This window comes from Phascolarctos cinereus, unplaced genomic scaffold, assembly GCF_003287225.1.
Source record: "Phascolarctos cinereus isolate Bilbo 61053 unplaced genomic scaffold, phaCin_HiC Scaffold_2;HRSCAF=192, whole genome shotgun sequence".
Taxonomy (NCBI): domain Eukaryota; kingdom Metazoa; phylum Chordata; class Mammalia; order Diprotodontia; family Phascolarctidae; genus Phascolarctos; species Phascolarctos cinereus.
This window is the reverse complement of record NW_027555625.1, coordinates 350,261,891-350,283,828: the sequence shown is the minus strand read 5'-3', so window position 1 is coordinate 350,283,828 and position 21,938 is coordinate 350,261,891. Positions and strand designations below refer to the sequence as shown.

Here is a 21,938-nt window from a genome sequence, read left to right as displayed (position 1 = left end):
GCCAGCACCACAGTGACCACAGCCCCAGACCTCGCCCTCCTCCTAGCTCCTACCCACGGGGCTGGCATACAGTACAGTCAGTTTTCAGTTATCCAGAGTCTACTTTGCACCCTCCTCGCCCCCTGCCCTCCAGCACCCTCCTTCCCCATTCATAGCTGTCCAGAGCAGAAGAAGTGGGGACAGAATAAAGAGGCAGAAGTGAAGGACAGTCACTTCTGGATTTCCCATGTATGGATTATCCAGGCTCTTCTATAAACCCAGGCTGACTTCGCCAGCAGGTTTTGAGCAACCTCCTCTCCACAGGATCAAACCCTCTTCTTGTACAGATGAGGAAACTGAGGTACAGAGAGGAAATAACTTACTCAAGGTAGTAAGCAGCAGAATCAGGTATTAAATCAGGCTCTTTGACCCCAAATTTAGTAATAATAATTATCATAAATAATAACATTTATATAGCATTTTAAGAGCCCTTTGAGGTAGGTGTTGTTATTATCCCCATTTTACGGATGAGGAAACTGAGGCTGAAAGAGGTTAAATTGCTTGTCCAGTGTCCCATAGCTAGTAAGTATCTGAGTCAGGGTTCAAACCCTTGGCAATTTTCCTGACTCCCAAGTCCAGTATTCTATCTGCCATGTTACCCAGATGCCTCTCGGGTACCCATCAAATACTAAATGATTCAAATATCATCCTAGAGAAGTAGAACAAGAAGATCAGGTCCAATGTACTCTGTTCCAGAGCCAAGGAGAGTGACACACAATGGCACTACCCTCCAAAAATTCTGAGAATGGGGAACTGGCAGTAACTGCATTGGATTCTTTGGGAGCACCTTGTTACCTATTTGGGGACTGGAAAGGAGTGGAAATGCAATTTGGGATACCTGTGGATTTCAAGTGTCACTGCCCTCCTGATGGCTTCCCTGTGATCCCCAAACGCTATGGATAACTGAGAGCTGGCTGGAGCTGAGGATGGTGTTGCCCAACCTTAGCTTCTGTTCCCATCCACGGGGCCCTCCTCAAGGATTGATGATCCAGGCTCTTTCTATATGACCTCAGATATATATCAGCCTTGAAAAACCAGGAGCCACAATGGAAGGAGGCTTCTGGCTGGGAATAGAAGAGAATAACCAGTAGATGAATTGCTTTTAACCCCAATCTGCTTCCTACATTTTCTCTCCCAGGGACAGGGAATGCCCATTGCCTAATTCCTCTGGGCTGCTAATCACATTTTTGCTGTTACTGGAGGCCTGGGGGGGCAGGGCCCCAGTTTGCAACAATGACTCACTTTACCTTCTAACCCAGGGGACTTTTTTAACTTGGTGTTCATGGGTGGGACAAGACTTAACTTGTTCCAGGGAGAGTGAAGAGATTTTTCCCTTCGGGAAAAGAGTTTGGGGATAAAAGAAAATGTTTCTTTGCTAAAGCTTGACATTTCCAAGATTTATTATCACGATCTGATGAATGTTCAGCTTTGAAGCAGTTTTTGGGTCTAGTTTTGATTCAATTAAGGTTTTAAAAAAATAGCTATCCTTTTTATTTGGAATCACTTACCTCTTTATGGGAGGTGAAGAGACTGCCAGTGTTAGGACTCTGTCCCTGTCCCTTGTCCCAGGGGCGTAAATATTGGCTGTTCATTCTTTTCTTGGCCTCCGTGTGCTTGAAGAGGAAACTCTTCTCTGGGTCTCCTCCCTATACTGGGACAGTAAGAAATGGATAGACTAGCAAAATACTATGATAATATGTTTTTTACAAACTGATCTAACACCAGAAATTTTTTTTAAAAAGTAAACGAAAAATGCAATTATAAGCCAGATAAAGAAAATGAAAGCTGACTCCATAGTTGTTTTAGACCTGACTCATGTTTTCTTGGTGATTGAGGTTCAGTTTTGGAACAGAATGAAATATTCATAGGTCATCAACTGTTAACTTCCTGGTGCTCGTGTGTATGTGTGTGTGTGTGTGTTTATTGTTTTAGTGAGAATCTTTTCTTTGCGTAAAGGCAGGTGCTCTAATTTTACAAAACAACCTCTTTAATACTTTTTATTGAGAATACCTTTGTTCCTGTTATTGAGGATTTCTTAATCATGCTGATTGCAAAGGTCCAGGGAGCTTTGTGGTAGAGCTCTATGGTGCAGCTTTGAATTGCTTCTCTTCTGGGTCAGATCTTTACCTGGGATATATACTGGAAGTGCCAATCTTACACAGAGAGCCTTCGGCAGATCCTTCAGCACTAGCTTTGTGTTTCACTATCTGCCTTAAAAACAGGCAAGGAGAGGGATAAGTGTAGAGTGTAGAGCCCCAAGACACCGAATCCCTGCCTGCTCACTATAACACTAAGGCACCCCCCCAACCCAATCCAGTTAATATTTATTAATAATTCTGACTCTGCAGATACCAAGACAAGATGAAAAAGAAATCCTGCCCTCAAGAAGCTTATATTCTGCTTGGGATAGGGGAAGCAACATGTACTAATGATAATTTGAGATTAAAGAAAGCACCGAACACTAAGGGGGGATCCAGGGAAGCCTTCTGGAGTTGGGGAGCTTCAGGAAGCCAGAGATTCCAAGAGGCAGAGGTAGGGGGGGAGTACATGCCCCTCTCCACCACCTACCTGCCACTCCCACCGTCACCCCCACATGCCTCTTGCTGTTTCCCTTTTGGCCACCTGAAGTTCTGTTTCTTCTGAGATAGCTGAGTTGCATGATTCACTGCCACATAGCATCCTTAGGTAAAGAATTTGTAGAACACTTAAGCTAGAAGGAAGTCTAGCACTTTTCCTTCCCTTTGACAGCCCACATGTATCACTACCATGAGCCAAGGAATCGGGCTGATGTCAGAGAAAGGAATCTTGTGCTGGAGAGCCTCCCCTTATCAGCTGGACGGGTGGCTAAGTCAGGACCATGTCCTATCCATCCACAATGATGGCTGTATTTAGTTATTCTCCTGGAATGTCTGGGTTATGCACAGAATGTTATTCTTCCTGAATTACTGATGATAGCCTTTATACAAAGGAGGCTATTTTGTAATAGGGGAACACCTACCTTTAAGCAAGTCCACTATGAAAATACAGATTTAGGGGGAAAAAAAGATAATTATAGGTGAGAGGTTGGCTAGAATTATTCACTTTAAAGAAAGATTCCCCACAGGAATCCTTTGAATATAGGATTATCTCTTCCTCCCACCCAGTGCAATCAGATAGGATTTTAATGAACAAAAATTCAGTATATAACCAAGCAACCATTCTGGAGGATAAACTCCTGCTTAGGCAGGGGGCTGGCTTTGTGAGACTTTCCTGAAATATTCTTAATCACTATGGCTTGTTTTCCTAGATGAGTGATGTCGAAGCTGGTGGGGCCACAGTATTCCCAGATTTTGGGGCAACAATTTGGCCCAAAAAGGTAAATTGTCTTGTTAGATGAAGCTGACCTTAATCACAGCTCAGCCCATTCTGTTCCCATGAATGAAACATCATAGATCCAGAGGCTGGTGGCCACCTGCCCTCCAAGAGTCCAAGGAGCTTCCAGCTCTATTTGTGAAAATGACTAGTCACCTAGCCCTGCCTTGAATCTCAGACATACTGAGCTGAGCTCCTAGCCCATAACCCTAACCCCAGGGACACTCCCGCAGACAAGAGAGATAAGGCAAAGATTAACATCCTTTAAAGGGACAACTGCACAGAAAGAATAGGAAAAAAGCCTGGTGAGGCCAATGTCTGGTTCTGTGGGCCCCATGGGACTGTCATCAGATGTCTGGTGCCTGGCCCTGCCCCTGCAGATAGGAGATTCAAGTTACTTTGTCCCAACATAACCAGGGAAAAGATGACATCCAATGACCTCTGGTTTCCAAGGTACTGACAGGGTTATGGCCCATGTTCACCCACTGAATTAATTAATTAGGTTTTTTGTGTCTAGATGGTCTCCCACACTGAGAAAATTCCCTTTCCCTCCACTGTCATTTTAAAAATACTCTCTTTAAGCTGTCTCAGAGCCTTACTATCTGAGGCGATGAGAGCAAATGTTGCCTCCATCATGATCAGGTCCTCTCTCTTCCAGGGCACATCAGTGTTCTGGTATAATCTCTTTCGCAGCGGGGAAGGTGACTACCGGACACGACACGCAGCCTGCCCAGTGCTTGTTGGCAGTAAATGGGGTAAGCGACAGGACCTGTGTTTCTTTGGCCCCTAAAAGGGTAGCCTAGTGTTGGTGGGAGCACAGGGGCTGAATGTTTCCTATCGATCAGACTTATTTTTTTAACACTTTATTTTTATTTATTCATTCATTTTTTTGCGAGGCAATGGGGTGAAGTGACTTGCATAGGGTCACATAGCTAGTGTCAAGTGTCTGAGGTCAGATTTGAACTCAGGTCTTCCTGAATTCAGGGCCAGTGCTCTATCTACTGCACCATCTAGCTGCCTCTATTCAGACTTATTCTTGATGGAATTTACACTACCAGATTTACCCAAAGCCCAGACCAGGATATCCCTAGGTTTGGGTTTTCTTTACTAACCCACTTCTCCAGCTTCAAGCTCCCCTGTGTCGAGCCACATGCACATTTGGACATGTGCCCAGGAGGAGAAGCGGCAGCGCTGTTGTGAGCAGCGTCTTGGGCTGTGTTTGCCACCAGTGTGAATGGTTCAGGTGGGAAAGATCTGGTCTGCAGAGCACAGCAGTATGTGGTGCCAGTGCGAATCACCTCAGGGAAGGGGGAGGACTCTTGGCCGAAGTTTGGGTTCTCTTCCTGCCTGGAATGGTGCTTAGTACAGTGTAGGCATTTCGTAAGTACCTACAGAATTTAATTGAAATAAATTGGGGTCATAGTGGATAAAGTACAAGATTTGGAGTTAGGAAGAACTGGGTTTAACATCAACCCATGTGACCATGGGTAATTCTGTTAATTTCTCTGAGCCTCACTTTCAGTATTTGTAAAGTAGGGATAATAATACCAATAGTGTGTACATGGTTAGGATGCAGCTAAAATAAGATGTTAATAATAATAGCTAACATCGACACGGCACTTTAAGGTTTGCAAAGCTCTTTACAAATGTCTCACTTTATCCTCACAACAACCCTAGGAAGTAGGTGCTATTGTTATACTTATTTTATACATGAGGAAACTGAGGCAGGCAGGAGTTAAGTGACTTGCCCAGGGTGACATAAGTAGTAAATGTCTGAGGCTGGATTTGAACTCAGGTCTCTCAGATTCCAGGTTGAGCACTGTCCACTGAGCTACCTAGCAATTTAGATAATGTATCTAAAGACCTTGGCAAACTTTCTAAGTACTATATAAATGGCAGCTCTGATTATTTTCATGCTGAGGAGGGACTGTTGAGAAAACAGCAAGACATGACATATGTGCCACATGTCTCTGCCCTGGACATCTTTCATGATGTTGGTTGCTCAGCTCTCAGAATTCTGGGGCCCTCAGTTTGCCCTCAGCCATTTCATGGATAGCAGATGTGATTGTAACTCACTGTTTCTCTTATTCACAGTTTCCAATAAATGGTTCCATGAGCGGGGGCAGGAGTTCTTGAGACCGTGTGGATCAACAGAAGTCGACTGACCTCCCTTCTGGCTCCGGCCTCCCCAGTGCTCTTTCAATGCCTTCCCCTGCCCTTCTAGATCATTCCATCGGCCAGGGCAGCTCAGAATTGTCCCAACTGGTCTCTCAAGAAGTGGCCATTTGTGAGCACAGTGAAGGTAGAATGGGGAGGGAAGGGGGGGTGGGTTATTGTATCCCCCCCCCCCCCTCTCCACACACATTGATCTCTACTCCCTGCTAGTTTCTGGCTGTCCACTAGTGGTGCAGGATGTGTGGCTGCCAAGCTAGTCTATCTGGTTCTGTGATGATTTTTCCCAGATGGTTTTGATACTAAATATTTCCTCAAACCAAAGTTTTAAAACATTATGTGTTCATTTAATTTTATTGTGTTTCTATGGCTTGTGGAATTTACCTGGAAAATAAATATTTCTAGACAAAGGTCAGAGGGATTGTCTTTGCAGTGTGTGTGTGTGTGTGTGTGTGTGTGTGTGTGTGTGTGTGTGTGTGTGTGTGTGTGTGTGTGTGTAAAGCAGGAAGTGCCAAGTTAGCAGGCATTTCCTGAGCCTGGGGCTCAGTCTAGGGCAAACTGACTGGGGCTTGTGTAGAGGGGCTAGGTGGTGGTCTACACTTCTAGAGCCAGGATCTTCAAAGTGCAGCCTGACCACAGGAGTATGGGATCAGCCAATCAGAGACAGACCTCCCTTATAGCCAGTCCATTGCTGGTTCGCCTTCAGTACAACCACACCTACTCTAGTTTCCCCAATACTTCCCCACTCCACCCCTTCCTTTCCCCAAGCAAATTTTCCACTCCTCTAAGGTGGGTGTTGGCCCCATAGTGTTATAAACTAACTACTCTCCAGTTAGTCAACTAGCGTTTCTTAAGTCCCTACTATGTGCCAGCCAGCTACCCGCAGCAGCCACTGAGCAGGTGTTATTGGCAAAATCCCACCCTCCGCCCGGCCTGCGTACCCTCTGCCTTCCAAATCACTTAATGGCTGTGGTAGGCCCTCCCCAGAGGCAGCCTCTGTATGAACAAGAGCTCCATTGGCCCTTTCCATTTTGGGTGAGATAAACAGAGTCTCACGTGGGTGAGTTGTGAGCTGCATCTAAGATCCCATCAAGTTATGTTTTTCCCTAAACCCACCCATCTTCCTAACTCCTCTGTTTTTCAGAGGGCACCACCATCCTCCCAGTTATCCAGGTTTAAGATCTAGGCATCCTCTTCAGCTTCTTACTCTCACCCCACAAAGTTGCCAAATCTTGTCATTTCTACCTCAGCCACATCTCTCTCATCTGCCCTCTTCTTTCTGTTTACATGGCCTCCACCTTATTCACTCTCTTATCTCTTCTTGCCTGGGCTATTGCAATAATTGGTCTCCCTGTCTTAAGTCTCCCCTCTCCCATCCACCCTTTACTCAGCTGCCAGAGTTATTTTTCTAAAGCTCAGGTCTGACTGCACACACTCATATTCAGTAAACTCTAGTGGCTTCCTTTTGATTCTAGAATCAAATACTGTTTCATCAAAGCACATATGATTCTCTTAATATTTCTTTTTTATGGTTTGTTTTTTAATGGGAAAGGATCTGAGTTTATTGTGTTGAGGTCACGGTGAGGTCAGGATCTCCCACCTGAGCAGGTCTTGCTCACTGGCTATGTAGCTAGCCGTACCACCTGGTCCAAAGCATGGCCAGGGTGAGAGGGTATCAAGTCACCCATCAGTGGGTGGAGCTGCCAACATGGGAGGGGGATCGGGCAGGCAAAGTGTCCCAGTCACTTGAGCAGCTAGACCAGAGGGGATGGATGAAGCTTTCCCAATCAGAGGCAGCCTTGTGGTCTTCAGGGGGAAATTCTCTTCATCAAGATGGAGAACCTTCCAAGGAGGAAGGTTCAGGGGGCAGAGCCCCCTTGCACTGGCCCCCAAAAAGCCATGCTGGGCAGGGGCACATATCCTGGGTCAGGGTTTTATGTAAGTTTTATAATGTATATGTTATACATTAATACAGCATATATTAGTATAGTAGTACATGAAAATAAATCAGTAAATATGGACATCAGAAGGTGGGCTCAAGATCTTTTTTTATTGATAGGAGTTCATGATCAAAGAAGTGTGAAGACTAGCTGGTCTCCATTTACCACATTTCAGTCATTTCTCAGGGGCTTTAGTCAAAGTTTTCAGCTGTGGCAAATGTGCTGCTTCTGATCACAGCTCAGAATGAACTAGCTCTTTTCACAATCAACCAACAGCCAATCAGCAGGCGTTTCTTAAAGGCACATGATGTTCCAGGAACATTGGGGTTGCTGATACAAATGTGAGACAATCCTTGCTGTCAAAGTGCTTGCGTTTTGCTGGACAGACCAGAGATGGTTTCGTAGACATCTTTGCCTCCTCTAAGGAAGATCTATGTCAGTGGAGTCTTTACCAAATTCCCAATGGTCATTCAGTCTTCTCTTTATTAATTTTGGTTTTTTGTGAGATTGGAGATGGGGTGGCTGCCTTTTCCTTAGTCCTTCTTATACACAAAGTCAATTGGGTTATTCTGGGACAGTTTACTGGTAACATCTTAAGATTTAATGACCTTATTTATAGACAGTTTCCATCACCTCCCCATCCCAAGAGTTCATGGCTTGGCCCCTCCAGGTCTCCTGGGGGTCTCTTTCCCCTTTCCCTTTTGGTCACAAGTGTTCAGGTACTCAGATTTTGTCCCAGAATTAAAAACTGAGATGAACTTAATGATGAATCATAGCTTTAGAGCTGGGAGGGACCTCAGAGACCATCTAATCCAGACCTCTCACTTTATAGATGATAAAACTGAGACCTAGAGAGATTAAATGACTTACATACAGTCACACAGGTAGTAAGCACCAAGCATTTGAACGTAGGTCCTCAGACTCTGGTGGTGCTTTTCCTACTTTACCACTCACAGGCGCTGCCTTCCAAGCCAAGAGGGCTCAAAGTATGGCCCCAATGAGATCTGTATACCATCTAAGGGCCAGTCTAGATAAGTGTGGAGAAGCTGATTGTTAGAGCATTGTTTGCCAAGTGAATTTTTTTCAGGTATAGCAATTATTATGCTGGTCAGCTAAGACATATAGCATGAATGAATGGCCCTCATCAGTGGAAGAAACCAATGGATTCACATCAGTGGATCCTTTGAAGTATTAAAATATGAAAAACACATGTCTGTTTATTTGTCATTGCCTGTCTCTAGATATGTCTATGAGTATCTGGCTCTGAGTATGTGTAAGTCAGTGAGAAGGGCTTCCTCCAGGTAGGAATGTCTTTGTATCTACATGACTGCACGCACACATATTTATATATATATGTATATGTATATATACACATATGTGTATATATACATATCCACATACACATATACATACACACATATTGTCCTTCCAAAGCATCCAAGGCCTTACACTCTCAAAAGGATGGGTAATTAGAATGTTCCTATTTAGATGGCCATAAACTCTGGGTTATAGCATCTAGGGTTGGCCCTCTGGATGTCCAGGAAGAGTTAGGAAGGATGGTCTTTGCGCAGTTGCTGTAAATCTATTTCTCACTTCCACCTCCTTCACAGAGTTTCAGCCACATGCTGGATCTTGCCTCCGGCCAAGGATAGCATTACCCTTTTTTTCCTCTCATCTTTGACATCTTCACTTAGACATGGCTTGTAGAATTTTTTTTTAACTGCAGCTAAGTGGCGCAGTGGATACAGCGCCAGGCCTGAAGTCAGGAAGACTCGTCTTATTGAGTTCAAATCCCTCAGGTCACTTACTAGCTGTGTGCCCCTGGGCAAGTTGAACTTCCAAAAACTAAATGAATAGTTAATATGTGACAATTCAATTGAGCAAGCATTTATTAAATACCCACTATGTGATGTGCCGGGCACATAGCTAAGTGCTATGGATACAAAATCAAAAACAATCCCTGCCCTGAAGGAATTTGGGTTCTCCTGAGAGGAACCAAGCATGTACAGATAATTAGAAACAAAATACATACACAGCTAAATACATACAAGATGACGAAAGAGGAAAGCAACAAATGTTGGAGGGGCTATGGGGAAACAAATAATGCACTATTGGTGGGGCTGTGCATTGGTCCAGCCATTCTGGAAAGCAATTTGAACAATGCCCAGAAAGTTACCAAGCTGTGCACACCCTTTAACTCAGTTGTAGCACTATTAGGCCTATACCCCAATGAGATCAAAGAAAGAGGAAAAACACCTATATGTACAAAAATATTTATCATTAGTTCTTTTCCAATCTGTCCTCCATTTAGCCACTAAATTGTTTTTCCTAAAGTGCAAGTTATTTTATTGAGTTATTACTCAATAAATTGCACTGACCTACTATTGCCTCCAGGATCAAAAATAAAATGCTCTATTTGTCATTCAAAGCCCCCTGGAGTCCCCTCCTACCTTTCCTCATCTTCTTATACCTTATTCCCCAGTACTTACTCTTTTTTTTTTTAAGGCAGTTGGGGTTAAGTGACTTGCCCAGGGTGGGTCGCACAGCTAGTAAGTGTCAAGTGTTTGGTCTGAGGCTGGATTTGAAGTCAGGTCCTCCTGACTTCAGAACTGGTGCTCTATCCACTGCGCCACCTAGCTGCCCCACCCCAATACATACTCTTAATCCAGTGAACTGGCCTGCTGGCTGTTCCATGAACAAGATTCTCCATCTCTTGGCCTGGGCTTTTTCTCTGACTTTCCCCCATGCATTTCATGTCTATCTACTGACTCCTCCAACTTCCCTTAAGTCTCAACTAAAATCCCATCTTTTACTGAAAGCCTTCCACAACCCCTCTTAATTCTAGTGCCTTCCCTCTGTTATTTCCTTTTTGTCCTGTATATAACTTGTTCAGTATATAGTTGTTTGTATGTTGTCTTCCCCATTAGAATGCAAGTGTCTTGAGGGCAGGGACTGTCTTTTACCTCTTTTTTGTATCTCAAGCACTTAATTCAGTACCTGGTACATAGGTACTTAATAAGTGTTTATTAATTGATTGATTTTCATGGTAGCCAAAAATTGGAAAAGAGGGGTCTGTCCTCCTCTTGGGGAATGTTTAAAAAAATTGTGATATAGCACATGAAATTGTGCCAAAAGAAATGATGAAATCAGCAATTTGAGAGAAAACTGGAAATGACCTCTGTGAACTGATGTTGAATAAAGTGAGTAGAACCAGGAGAGCAACATTATGAAAACAACTTTGAGAGACTTTAGAACTCTGGTCAATGCAATAGTAAACTACAAGTCAAAAAAAATGAAGATGAAACATGCCATTTGCTTCCTGACAGAGAGGTGATAACCTTTAAGTTACAGAAAGGGACATACATTTTTGACCTTGGGTAATTTAAGAATTTATTTTGCTGAATTATGTAATATGTATAAAGGGTTTTTTTTTTTTTAATTGCTCAATGGCTGGGTAGTGGGAGGGACAGATTCGTTAAAAACCTGTTACTTGAAAAATAAATGTGATTTTTAAAATGAAGCAAAAATAATGAAAAAAACACAAAAAACTTTTGGGGATGGGGAGTGGAACTAGCAATTGGGAGCATCAATAAAACCTCAAAAAAGTTGACAGTTGAGCAGAATGAGCCCAATTCCTTTTCCACACAACAGTCCTAGTGTGATGTGGTTGAAAGTGCAGGATTTGGAATCAGAAGTCCTCAGTTCAAATCTGGATTCTCTCACACATATGACCTTGGGCAAGTCACTTAGGCTTTTTGGCCCTCAGTTTCCTCATTTCTGAAGTGAAAGGGTTGAACTGGATGTTCTCTAACGCTTTCTAGTTCTGGGTCTATGATCTATAGAGAAAGGCATAAGTTTAAAGACAGCTCCTGTAGAATAAATACATCCTTCTTCTCCCAACTTTTCCCCAGGCTAGCCTTTTCTCATCCTAATCACCCTCCTTTGGACGGTAGATTTTTTTCTCATCGTTCTGTTAAAAATGAGTTACCCAGTTCTGAGATTCTCTTAATGCAGTCTAAGATTATATTTCCTTTCTTGGTTAATGTTGCTTTGTCAAAGCAGTCTGCTAAAACCCCCAGATCTTTTTGATGTAACCTGAGTTTCAATTCTGGAGCATTTTGCATAAGACTCTCCTATTTAATGAGGGACAGAATTTTCCAGAGAACTCTGAGGAGGAAATACATTCTTTCTCCTTGCTTTGAGAAAGACATACATGGTTCCAGACTTTCCACGGAGAGACCCATGGAGAGAGAAAAAAGACTTTGGGAGGTAGCAAACATGTAGTGGAGCCGTTGCCTCAACATGTCCCTAATTTCCAGCTTGCCTCCCTAGAGATTCTAGGGAATTTGCCCTTGGGTGAAATCAGAGCTTTTCTTTCCATTGAAGGAAATTTTCAACTCACTCCCATTTAAAAAGCTCATCTAATCTTGAGTAGTTTCTGGTATATTCTCATTTGTAGAATTCTATTTTCTGTTTGCTATCTGCTTGGATAAGTGGTTTTACTCACTATTCACTATTTGTGATGGTCATTTGTATAACTGGAATTTGGTGGGAAGGAGTCACTCTCCCCATTTAAGGGACAGCAGGCAGGAAGGTTCATGGTTTTGTTGCTTTTGGACCTAAAAAAATGTCACCAGAACAACAATATCTAGGAAGGCAAATTGATATAGTTCTAGTCTGGTACTTCCAGCCTTGGGAGTCCTGTTCCCCTCCAGGCAAGAATCAAAGTCTTCCTTGGAAAGGAGGGGACAAGATCCCAAAAATAGCTGTCCTTGCCTCCCTGCGAGCTGCATGTAGACCTACATATGTGGACAGCATACTCTTTATATACTTTTCTTTTTGAGTGAATGCAATTGGAGTTAAGTGACTTGCCCAGGACCACACAGCTAGTAACTATCTGACCAGATTTGAACTCCAGTCCTCCTGACTTCAGAGCTGGTACTCTAGCCACTGCACTATCTAGCTGCTCCCACTCCTTACATTCCAAAGAATCCAGCCACGCTGTCTTTATCTTGAACTTGTGAAGTTGATCTTTTGAATCTCAGTGTAACCTCAGCTGGAACAAGTCATAGCCACCAAACAACTCTGTGAGTGCAAACATTTACTGAGCATGTAAGTGCCCCAGGGAGGCCCTATGTGACTCTGTCAAAGAACTTCTGAGGAATCAGGAACAGAGTATTGGAAGGAAGCTTAGAGACCATCCAGTCTGACCCTTTCATTTTATAGGTGAGGAAAAAATGAGTTCCAGGGAGGTAAAGTCAGTACTTTCTACACTGTACCACGATGCTTTGGTCATGGGCAGAAACCATCTCATTTGCCTGAGAATCTGTGAGATGGCCACACACTGATAATGGTGACACACGGAGACTCTTGCTGATGGGAGCCCAAGAGGATGCCTACCACCATTCATAGGCAGGGTGCCCACTCTCTTAGGAGACCATTTAGGGCCCACTATGGGGTGCTATGATGTCACAGAAGGGCAGCCTTACTTCCCAGATTCATAGGGATTTTGTGCATTGTGGGTTTGCATGTTGGCAAGCCTGCCTTGTATAGGAGGTCTTAGTTAGGGAGGGGCAGTTGGGCTTTAAGACTTAAGCTGGCTCACTAATCCCATTTCCAGATAGTACCACCTTTGTGTTTCCCAAATAACCCAGTCCATCCTTGATTTAGGCAGGCAGATGAGAGGTTTGAGAAAGCCACTTTTGGGGCCTGAATGGCTCTGGGTTTCTCCCTTTCTTAAAAATATTAAATGTTTTGTTGATGCTTTAAAAAAAAAGATGGTGTCACTTCCCAAAAACTCTCCCTCTCCTCCCCCCCAACAAACCCCAATTCTCAAAACACATAAGTACAGTAAAGCAAAACACCAAAACAAATTAACAGATTATGTCTAACAATGTATGACTCATTCTGCACCTCTGGTACTCTACCACTCTGCCAAGAAGAGGGAAGTATGATTCACCAACAGTTCGCTGAATTCACCATCCCCTTTCTCCTTCTAGACTGAAGGAAAGAAGTGGGAATATGATAGGCTACTTCTATCATAGTCTCCTGAACTGACGCCTCTCCCTTTGTCTCGCTCCTCATTTCACTTCATCCTCAACATCACCTCCACTTGCCTCCATTCGTCTCTGCTGTCTCCATCTATTACCTCTATTAACTGTCCCACGTCCTTCACCCTTGACTCCCTGACTCCCTTATTCCATCACTGTTCATGCTTGTCAGTCCTCATCTTGGATTAATTCTCTTCCCATCTGCCTTCTGCTCCTATACTGAACTGCTGAACGTTGTTGGAAGAAGTCATGGAAAAGGGTTCCCCTGGCTCTACTACATAATCGTGTTACCTAATGTCATCTGGGCCTTACTGATCCAGAGAAATTTTTATTCTTCCTTGATTGCTACTCTACCCACTGGCTCTTTTTTCTCCTCAAACCACTAATATCACCTCCAGCCTCTTTCTCAAGATTTGACCTTCTACTTTACTGAGAAAATCAAGTCAGGACCATCTGTCATAAGCTCCTGTATCTCCCCTACCACATACCTCAAACCCTCTCTACATTGTCCTCACTTCCTCTGCTCCAACTTCTGAAGAAGGCTCTTTGTCAAAAGGTTTTCTACTAATGCCTTTGATCCTCCTGTGTCCTCTGGGAGCTTTCTATTTTGAACCTTACCTTCTTTTTTAACTTCAATCTCTTCCTATCTACTAGGCTCTGTCTAGATTTCTGTAAATGTGCCCAGGCCATTCCCAAACTCAAAAAAACAAAAAACAAAAAACCAACCCTTACTTAACCCTGCAGTTCCCTCAAACTATGTCATCCTGTATATTCTTTTACTACCAAAGTCCTAGAAATAATTGTCTACACTCAAGGCTGCCCCTTCCTAACCTCCACTCGCTTACAATCTGGTGTCTAACCCCATCATGTAACTGAAATGGCTCATTCCTGGGTGCCAGGATATGGAGAAAGTTCCTAGACAAGGATGGAGTGTATCTCATGAAGTATTTACATGGAGTCCTGAAAATATCCTCAGAAGTGCTTGGAGCTTGATAGGAAAGGAGAGGGTGAAATCCTTCCAAAGTATATCCATCTGCAAAGCTAAATCCCATAAGGTAAAACCATAATAAGGGAAGAAGAATATTAGTAAAGGTACTCAGAAATTCTTGAGAGACAAAAATCCAAAAAATGAGATGATAATAAAGCCTGCAGACTGATATGTCTATATTTAATTGCTCTGAGTAGCTATGGAAATAAAACAATATTTAAGTTGTCCTAAAACATTCTCTTTCAAGCTCCATGGGGGTCATGAATTCTGGTGACTAGGATTTAAGGGACAAATCTTTGGTTCCTTCTTTGTTTTCACGTACACCCTCAAATTGGTCTTTCCATATTAAAATGTCTTTGTGCCTTCACTGCTCAGAAAAAGAAACAATCCCAAAATGTGGAGGGTAGAGCTGGGATGGTAGCTGCTGGAGGTTTGGTTAGGAGTGCTTGAGATAGGATCTCAGTCAACTCAACTTGCTTCTAGAAAACTGTTTCCCAGAGAAAAGGAAGGCTGGCTTAGCTGAGGAAAGTCAGGAATGAGAATTGCCTGGCTGATCTGTCCTTTTGTTTAGAAGCCGTGGCACAGTGGATAGCGAGCTGGGCCTGGAGTCGGGAAGACTCATCTTCCGGAGTTCAAATCTTACTTCAGATACTTACTAGCTGTGTGACTCTGGGCAAGTCACTTAACCCCGTTTGCTTCAGTTTTCTCATCTGTAATAAAAGCTGGAGAAGGAAATGACAAACCACTCCAGTATCTCTGCCAAGAAAACCTGAAATGGGGTCATGAAGAGTTGGATATGACTGAACAACAAGAGTAACAACTCTGTGAGGGAGACCAATAGTATCAGATTCTTTTCTTGGTGGTAAAATTCTGTTTGTGCTAAGCTTAGTGTATTAATGGGGCTGTTCATTCATTTCTTACATTTTTACTGAGCTCTGACTGTATGTCAAGGAAGTAGGAGGAGAATACACATTCTTTATGCTCTTTCCAGTGGGAGTTGGGAGTTGGGAGAGAGCAGACTTACACACAGAAAGCAATTAAATTAATATTACCAAATTACTATTTTTGGTAATATTGCCAATATTACTATTACAAATTACCACTACTGTGCTATAAATGAAATAGTAAGTAATGCAGGGAGTCCAGAGGAGGGAGAGATCAGTGGACATATTAGTAAAGGCTTTGTGGGAGAAAAAAAAGTGCAACTGGAACTAGGCCTTAAAGGAGGGGCAGAATTTAGAAATGTAGAGAGAAGGGTGGGGGCATTCCTGGTCCTGCTGTAATCCCCAAAGGGACTTGCTGAGCCGTATCTGGTAAGAATTACACGATACTGTGCTCCTGGAAAGAGAGAAACCCATGTGCTACAGCTCTTGTGCAATAATGTTTAATTCTGTGCAGCTGGAGTTGGCAGGAAATGTGGTGATGGCGGCATGTAGAGAAATGTACTGAAAGTTGTGGCCAAAAGTGAGACTTGGGAGAAGAGGATTGATTCCAAGAATCTTTGGGATTATTGATGAAAAATCTTGGGAAGAAGCTGGGTAGGGGCGCACTCCCTCCTTACACAGAATCCCTGAATAACAGAAGTTGAAAGAGGGAAGGGCCCTTAGGGACCATTTAGCCTGATCCACAAAAGATATAATCCCAAAACTCCAATCCATAAAACCCATAGTTACTATAACATACCTGATGAGTAGTCATCTAACTCCCCTTTGATTACCTTCAAGGAATCCACCATCTCCCAAGCCAGTCTGTTCTACTCTTGGGCAGTTCTTGAATAGTTCCTGACATTGAGAATAAATTGTCCCAGAGAAGGGGTTTCCCAAGGAGCATTGTCATTCTGAGGAGTGGGCCACTGGTTCATGTCTGAACTCTAATCATCCAAAGCAAACAGGGATAGTGTGACATTTATATGGCATTTTAAGGTTTGCGAAGTGTCTTATGTGTATGCTGTCATTTCAGCTTCACAAACAGCTCTGTGTTCAGTGTTGTTATACCCACTTTTCATATGAGAAAACTGAGGTTCATAGAAATGAAGGGACTTGTCCAGTGTCACACACCTAATAAGCCTCAAAAGAGACCTCTGCTTGAATCCTGCCTCTAAATCCTATGATTTCTCCTACGCCACAGTACCTTCTAACATGCACAAAAGTATACATCAGCAGGAAGCCAGCTCATACTGTTCTCTTTATTTGTCACAAGAGCTATGGTCTTTGCCCTGTAAACAAGATACCAGGAGACCCCCACCCCCACCCCTTGAAAGACTGAGAGCAGTAGATCTATTGGTATCTCATCATTAGCATAATAGGATGGAAAGAGTTGGAGGCTGTGAGTCAGGAGGCCTGGGCTTGAGTCCCAGGCCTCCCTCTAGTTCATTATGTGACCTTGGACAAAAACTTCATCACTCTGCCCTGCCTACATCATAAACTGGAGCTCCTTAATAGATTCAGAGAATTTAAGTGAAAGGCTTAGCAGAGCTTGAAGAACATGCAGTTGTAGCTTGCTAGTATTACCTCTTTGTGCTAAAGGTCTCCAGGGAAGCCTCTCTGTGAGTACAATTAAGTCTGCTTGAGATAATTGTTTTCCAAGAAAGTAATGCACCATTAAAGCACTGGCTCCCTGGCGATGTTTCTGACTCCTTTCCCTCCTGATCAGATCCTACACCTTAACTCCTATTGTAGGCAGGCCCCATTAATAGGAGAAACATGGCCTAGCCCCCAGGGAATTTCCAGGATAGTGTAAGAACAAAGAAGGGGAGAAAGGGAGGGTTGGAAAGTTGTGAGAAAAAATGCAGGGACACATGCCAAGAGTATGGATTAATCACACCTTGCCCAAAGCTTTTGGGAATGCTTTGGTATCTGAATCTAACTTTGGTTTCCTATTTTCCATTTTTCTTTGTGTAAGTCACAGGGTCCAGTAGTTCTGGAGCAAGTTCAGGAATTGTGTGAGCTGGTGAGAACCACCATTTTGACTTCCTGCTCCCTTTCCCAGACCTGTATCTCTGGGCTAGGTAATCAGGGCTTTATCCCAGGGTACTAAATTTAGAGGATGTTGAAAGCATTTTCAGGAACAAAAGGGTTTATCCATCTAGTCATCAGGAATAATAAGGTTAACAGATGGAGTAAATTCCTCCATCCCTCTTGGCTTCCATTTCTGCTCACCTTGAGGAACTTGTCTCTGGCTTCTCTCTCTCTCTCTCTCTCTCTCTCTCTCTCTCTCTCTCTCTCTCTCTCTCTCTCTCTCTCTCTCTCCTTCTATTTGCATTTAGAGTTCATCAGTTCCCTGTCTGTCTGGTGGTGGATAGCATTTTTTCATCATGAGTCCTTTGGAATTGTATTGACCTGAGCAGTAAGTCTTTCACAGTTGATCATTGCCCCGAGCACCTGCCTCCACGGCCATGGTCTGATGCCGGCAGAGTGTGAAGAGAGAAAGAATCACAGGCCAGGTGGAAGATGTGAAGAACAAACTTTGTTTATTGATCTGAGGGCTCAGGCTTATATAGTACTGGATCAAACAATAGTAACATTATTTTCCATGAAAAGCACAAACATAATTAAGTGATTTCCTTACTTCCTTGTACCTTGTCTGTTACTTTCTTTCCTGTGTCCTGTCCTGTACCCCATCCGTTTCCTCCCTTCCTGCGTCCTGTTCTCAAGAGACAGAACAGGGGGGTGGTGAGCCGACATCCTGAGTTTCATAGCTGTTGGGCTTAGTACAACCTACAGGTAAGATCTGGGCTGGCCTAAGCCTTCCAACTGCCCAAAGCTGGCCCTCTACATCTCCTCCTTTCTTCTGTTCTAGCTTGAGAACGTGGGATGCACATCAGAAAATTCAAGAGTAACAAGAATACTGTCAGGGTATGAAATGCAACAGCACACTTGAAATATTCTGGAAAGTGTTAAGTTGCTTGATACAGTACAATAGCTTATAAACAATATCTTGAGGATCAATACCGTCCATGTTATATTTTTGGCATGCCAAGCGCCCTGAAGCTTATTCAATATTTGATCAGGAGCTACATTGGTAGTATTAGAAAGCAAATAGGGAGTTACACAAACAAAAGTATAGTGGTAATCACATTTCAAGTTACAGGTTTAACCCAAAGCGGGGTAAGGCATATAAGTCCAATGTAATCATGACTCCGTCCCAGAGCCATCTGCGGCAGTCATCATTGCAAAAAGGACAGTCAACATCTTATTATTGGCTCTTTGTCTTCTCGGTCTCGCCTTCCTCCTCCACTTGTCTCTCCAACCAGTTTTTCCTTTGATACTCAGGGTCTCTATCCCTCTGGTCAGTATGCTGACAGGTGCAGATATTAGTCTCAGGAACCCAGACTGGTTCTCCTGCATGTTCTGGAAAAACACAAGCATAACCTCGACCCCAGGTTAGTAATTTTACTGGACCATCCCAATTACCCGTCTTTGGATCCTTCCACATTACTGTGACATCTGGTTGCTCATCTAACAACCTGTTCTTTTGCCCTGCAAAATGTTTTTGTGCAGGAGTACATCCCTGATCATCTAGTGGCAAAAAGTTTATGGTATATATTACCTGATCCAATCTCCTTCTTACCCTGTTTTCTATTTCCTCTTTTTCCCTGTTTGTCAAGGAGGATTTTAATATCCTTGTTGCGCCTTTCAACAATGGCTTGTCCAGTAGGATTGTATGGGATGCCAGTAGAGTGAGTAATATTATAGGTGAGACAAAATTGCGCAAAATTCCTGCTAGTATAGGCAGGAGCATTGTCAGTCTTGAGGTGTCTTGGAATACCAAGAATACTAAAGCAAAACAATAAATGATCAATGACATGGGTAGCAGCCTCCCCTGTATGGGGGGTAGCCATAGTAAACCCAGAGAAGGTATCTACAGTTACATGTATATAGTGAAGACACCCAAAAGGTGGATAATGAGTGACATCCATCTGCCATATGTCTAATGGACGAAGGCCTCTCGGATTAGTGGAGGTGATACACGGAAAGGGAAGATAGGGGACACATTTTGTACATGATTTTACAACATTCCGTGCTTGTTCTTGTGTGATATGAAATTGTTTCTTTAACATATTAGCAGACCTGATGGAAATGTTCATGGGATTGTTGAGCTTCGAGTAGGGAAAAAGAAAAGATAATTACTGTATCTGCTATGGAGTTACCTTCTATTATAGGACCTGGGAGAGAAGTATGAGCAGGAACATGCATGCAAAAGAGAGGATGGGAACGTTCTCTTATTGCATTTTGTAATTCGTGAAAAAGCTGAAAAATAGAGAGGTTAGTGGAATATTTTAACTGTGCAGTTTCTATGGAGTTAATTACATAAACAACATACTTGCTATCAGAGACAATATTGAGAGGACAATTGTATTGCTTTATAACTTCAATAATTGCAAAAATCTCATTTTGTTGAGTAGACTGGAATGGAGTATTAATGATCCTTTTAGTGTCAGGAGGGCAGTAATAAGCCACGGTGCCATTCTTAGTGGCATCAGTAAAGACGGTTAATGTCTTGGGCAATGGCTGATTTTTTATAATCCGATGGAAGATCCACTTATAAGGAGTCATGAATTGAAAGATTTTTTGTGTAAAAACGTTCTCCAGACACCCTTGATATATTGATAACACCCCCTGCCAGGAAGGGTCATTACTTACCAACATGTCAATCTGCTCCTGAGTATATGGTTGGTGGATCACCTGAGGAAGGTGTCCACTGATGGCGAGTGCTCTTTTTAGCGCCTTTGATAGAAGTTGCGCTACAAGCCGTGCATAAGGGGTTACAGACCTTTTGGTTTGCAGCGGCAGGAATACCCACTCTAAGATCCCTGCTTGCTGATGTATGGCTCCAAAAGGAATCTCTGGAGTTGGCAGGATGGTTATTTCAATAAGAAGACCCTTTTCTATTCTTTGGGTTCTACATTGTTCAATTGCAGATTCCACCCTTTGAAGTTGTATATCTGCTTCTGGAGTTAATTATCTTAGGGAATTAAGATTAGGATCTCCTCGGAGTATCATAAAAAGTTCCCCTAGCTCATGAGTTCCTATTCCCAAATGATGTCGAAGCCAATTAATATCTCCCAGTAATTTTTGAAAATCATTCAGGGATTTTAATTGATCCCTTCTTATTATGACCTTTTGTGGTTTAATTTCTGTCTGCTCTACTGTCTGTCCTAAATATGAAAAGGGTGGAGAAAGTTGTATTTTATCTGGTGCTACAACTAATCCTTGATCTTCTAATGCCTTAGACATAGTCCTTAAATCGTTTCTAATACTCCAGCATCTGGGTGAGAGTATAAAATATCCATATAATGTATAATATAGGGCTGTGGAAAGCGGTCTCTAACTGGTTGGATGACTGCTGCTGCAAATTGCTGACAAATGGTGTGACTATTTTTCATCCCTTGGGAGAGAGCTTTCCATTGATATCTTTTATGTGGGGCTCTTAAGTTTATTGAAGGTAATGAAAATGCAAAGTATGGCCTATCCTCTGGTTGTAGCAGGATAGTATAGAAACAATCCTTCAGATCTATTATCCATAAGGGCCATCCTTTCGGTATCATATTGGGAGAGGGCAAGCCTGATTGAAGGCTGCCCATATCTTGCATTCTATCATTTATGCGTCTAAGATCAGTCAACATTCTCCATTTTCCTGATTTCTTTTTTATAGCAAAAATAGGTGAGTTCCATGGAATATTAGATGGCTCAATATGGCCAGCCTTTAACTGTTCTATTACTATTTCAGTCAGGGCAGTTAGCTTTTCTTGAGATAGGGGCCACTGTTCCACTCATATGGGAGGTCCCTCCTTCCAAATTATTTGAGGGGTCCTCTGTCTCTTGTCTTCCTCAACAGTGACCCCTAGTAAAAACCCTGCCATATAGATTGTATGAATACCCCCATCTCCTGAAGTATATCTCGCCCCCAAAGATTTATCAGCAAATTTTTAAGGACATAAGGCCAGAATTTTCCTACCATCCCTTCTACTTGCCACAAGAGCCATTGAGCACTCTGTTGTGGCATCGTTACAGTCCCTACCCCCTGAAGAGATATCTTTGTTTGGTTTAAAGGCCATGTCCGAGGCCACTGTATTCCAGCAATAATGGGCTTATCAGCTCCAGTATCTATTAATCCTTCAAAATTTTTTCCTTCAATAATTAGTCTTAATGTGGGGCGACTATCAGTAATTGTTTGTGCCCAAAATGCTTCTCTACCTGTACTACCAAACCCTTGTGCTCCCCTGACTTTGTTTTTACCACTACCTGTGTTCATATAAGGAATAATTATTAACTGTGCAATCCTTTCCCCCTTGGTTAGTAAAAGAGGTTTAGGGTAGAGAGAATATAGAAGAACATGAATTTCTCCAATGTAATCAGAATCCACAACTCCTGGTAATATTACAAGTCCTTTTAGAGA

General features: G+C 42.8%; 1 protein-coding gene across 1 annotated transcript in view; it reads left to right on the top strand.

Annotated features, from left to right (window-relative positions):
• Positions 1–5,977, top strand: part of P4HA2 (prolyl 4-hydroxylase subunit alpha 2) — a 30,509-nt gene extending 24,532 nt beyond the window's left edge. The window contains exons 13-15 of the mRNA XM_020991152.1: positions 3,326–3,394; positions 4,049–4,145; positions 5,485–5,977. Of these exons, the coding sequence (XP_020846811.1) occupies positions 3,326–3,394; positions 4,049–4,145; positions 5,485–5,555 (237 nt within the window). The 3' untranslated portion in view covers positions 5,556–5,977. The remainder of the gene's footprint in view (positions 1–3,325; positions 3,395–4,048; positions 4,146–5,484) is intronic.
• The last annotated feature ends 15,961 nt before the right edge of the window (positions 5,978–21,938 follow it).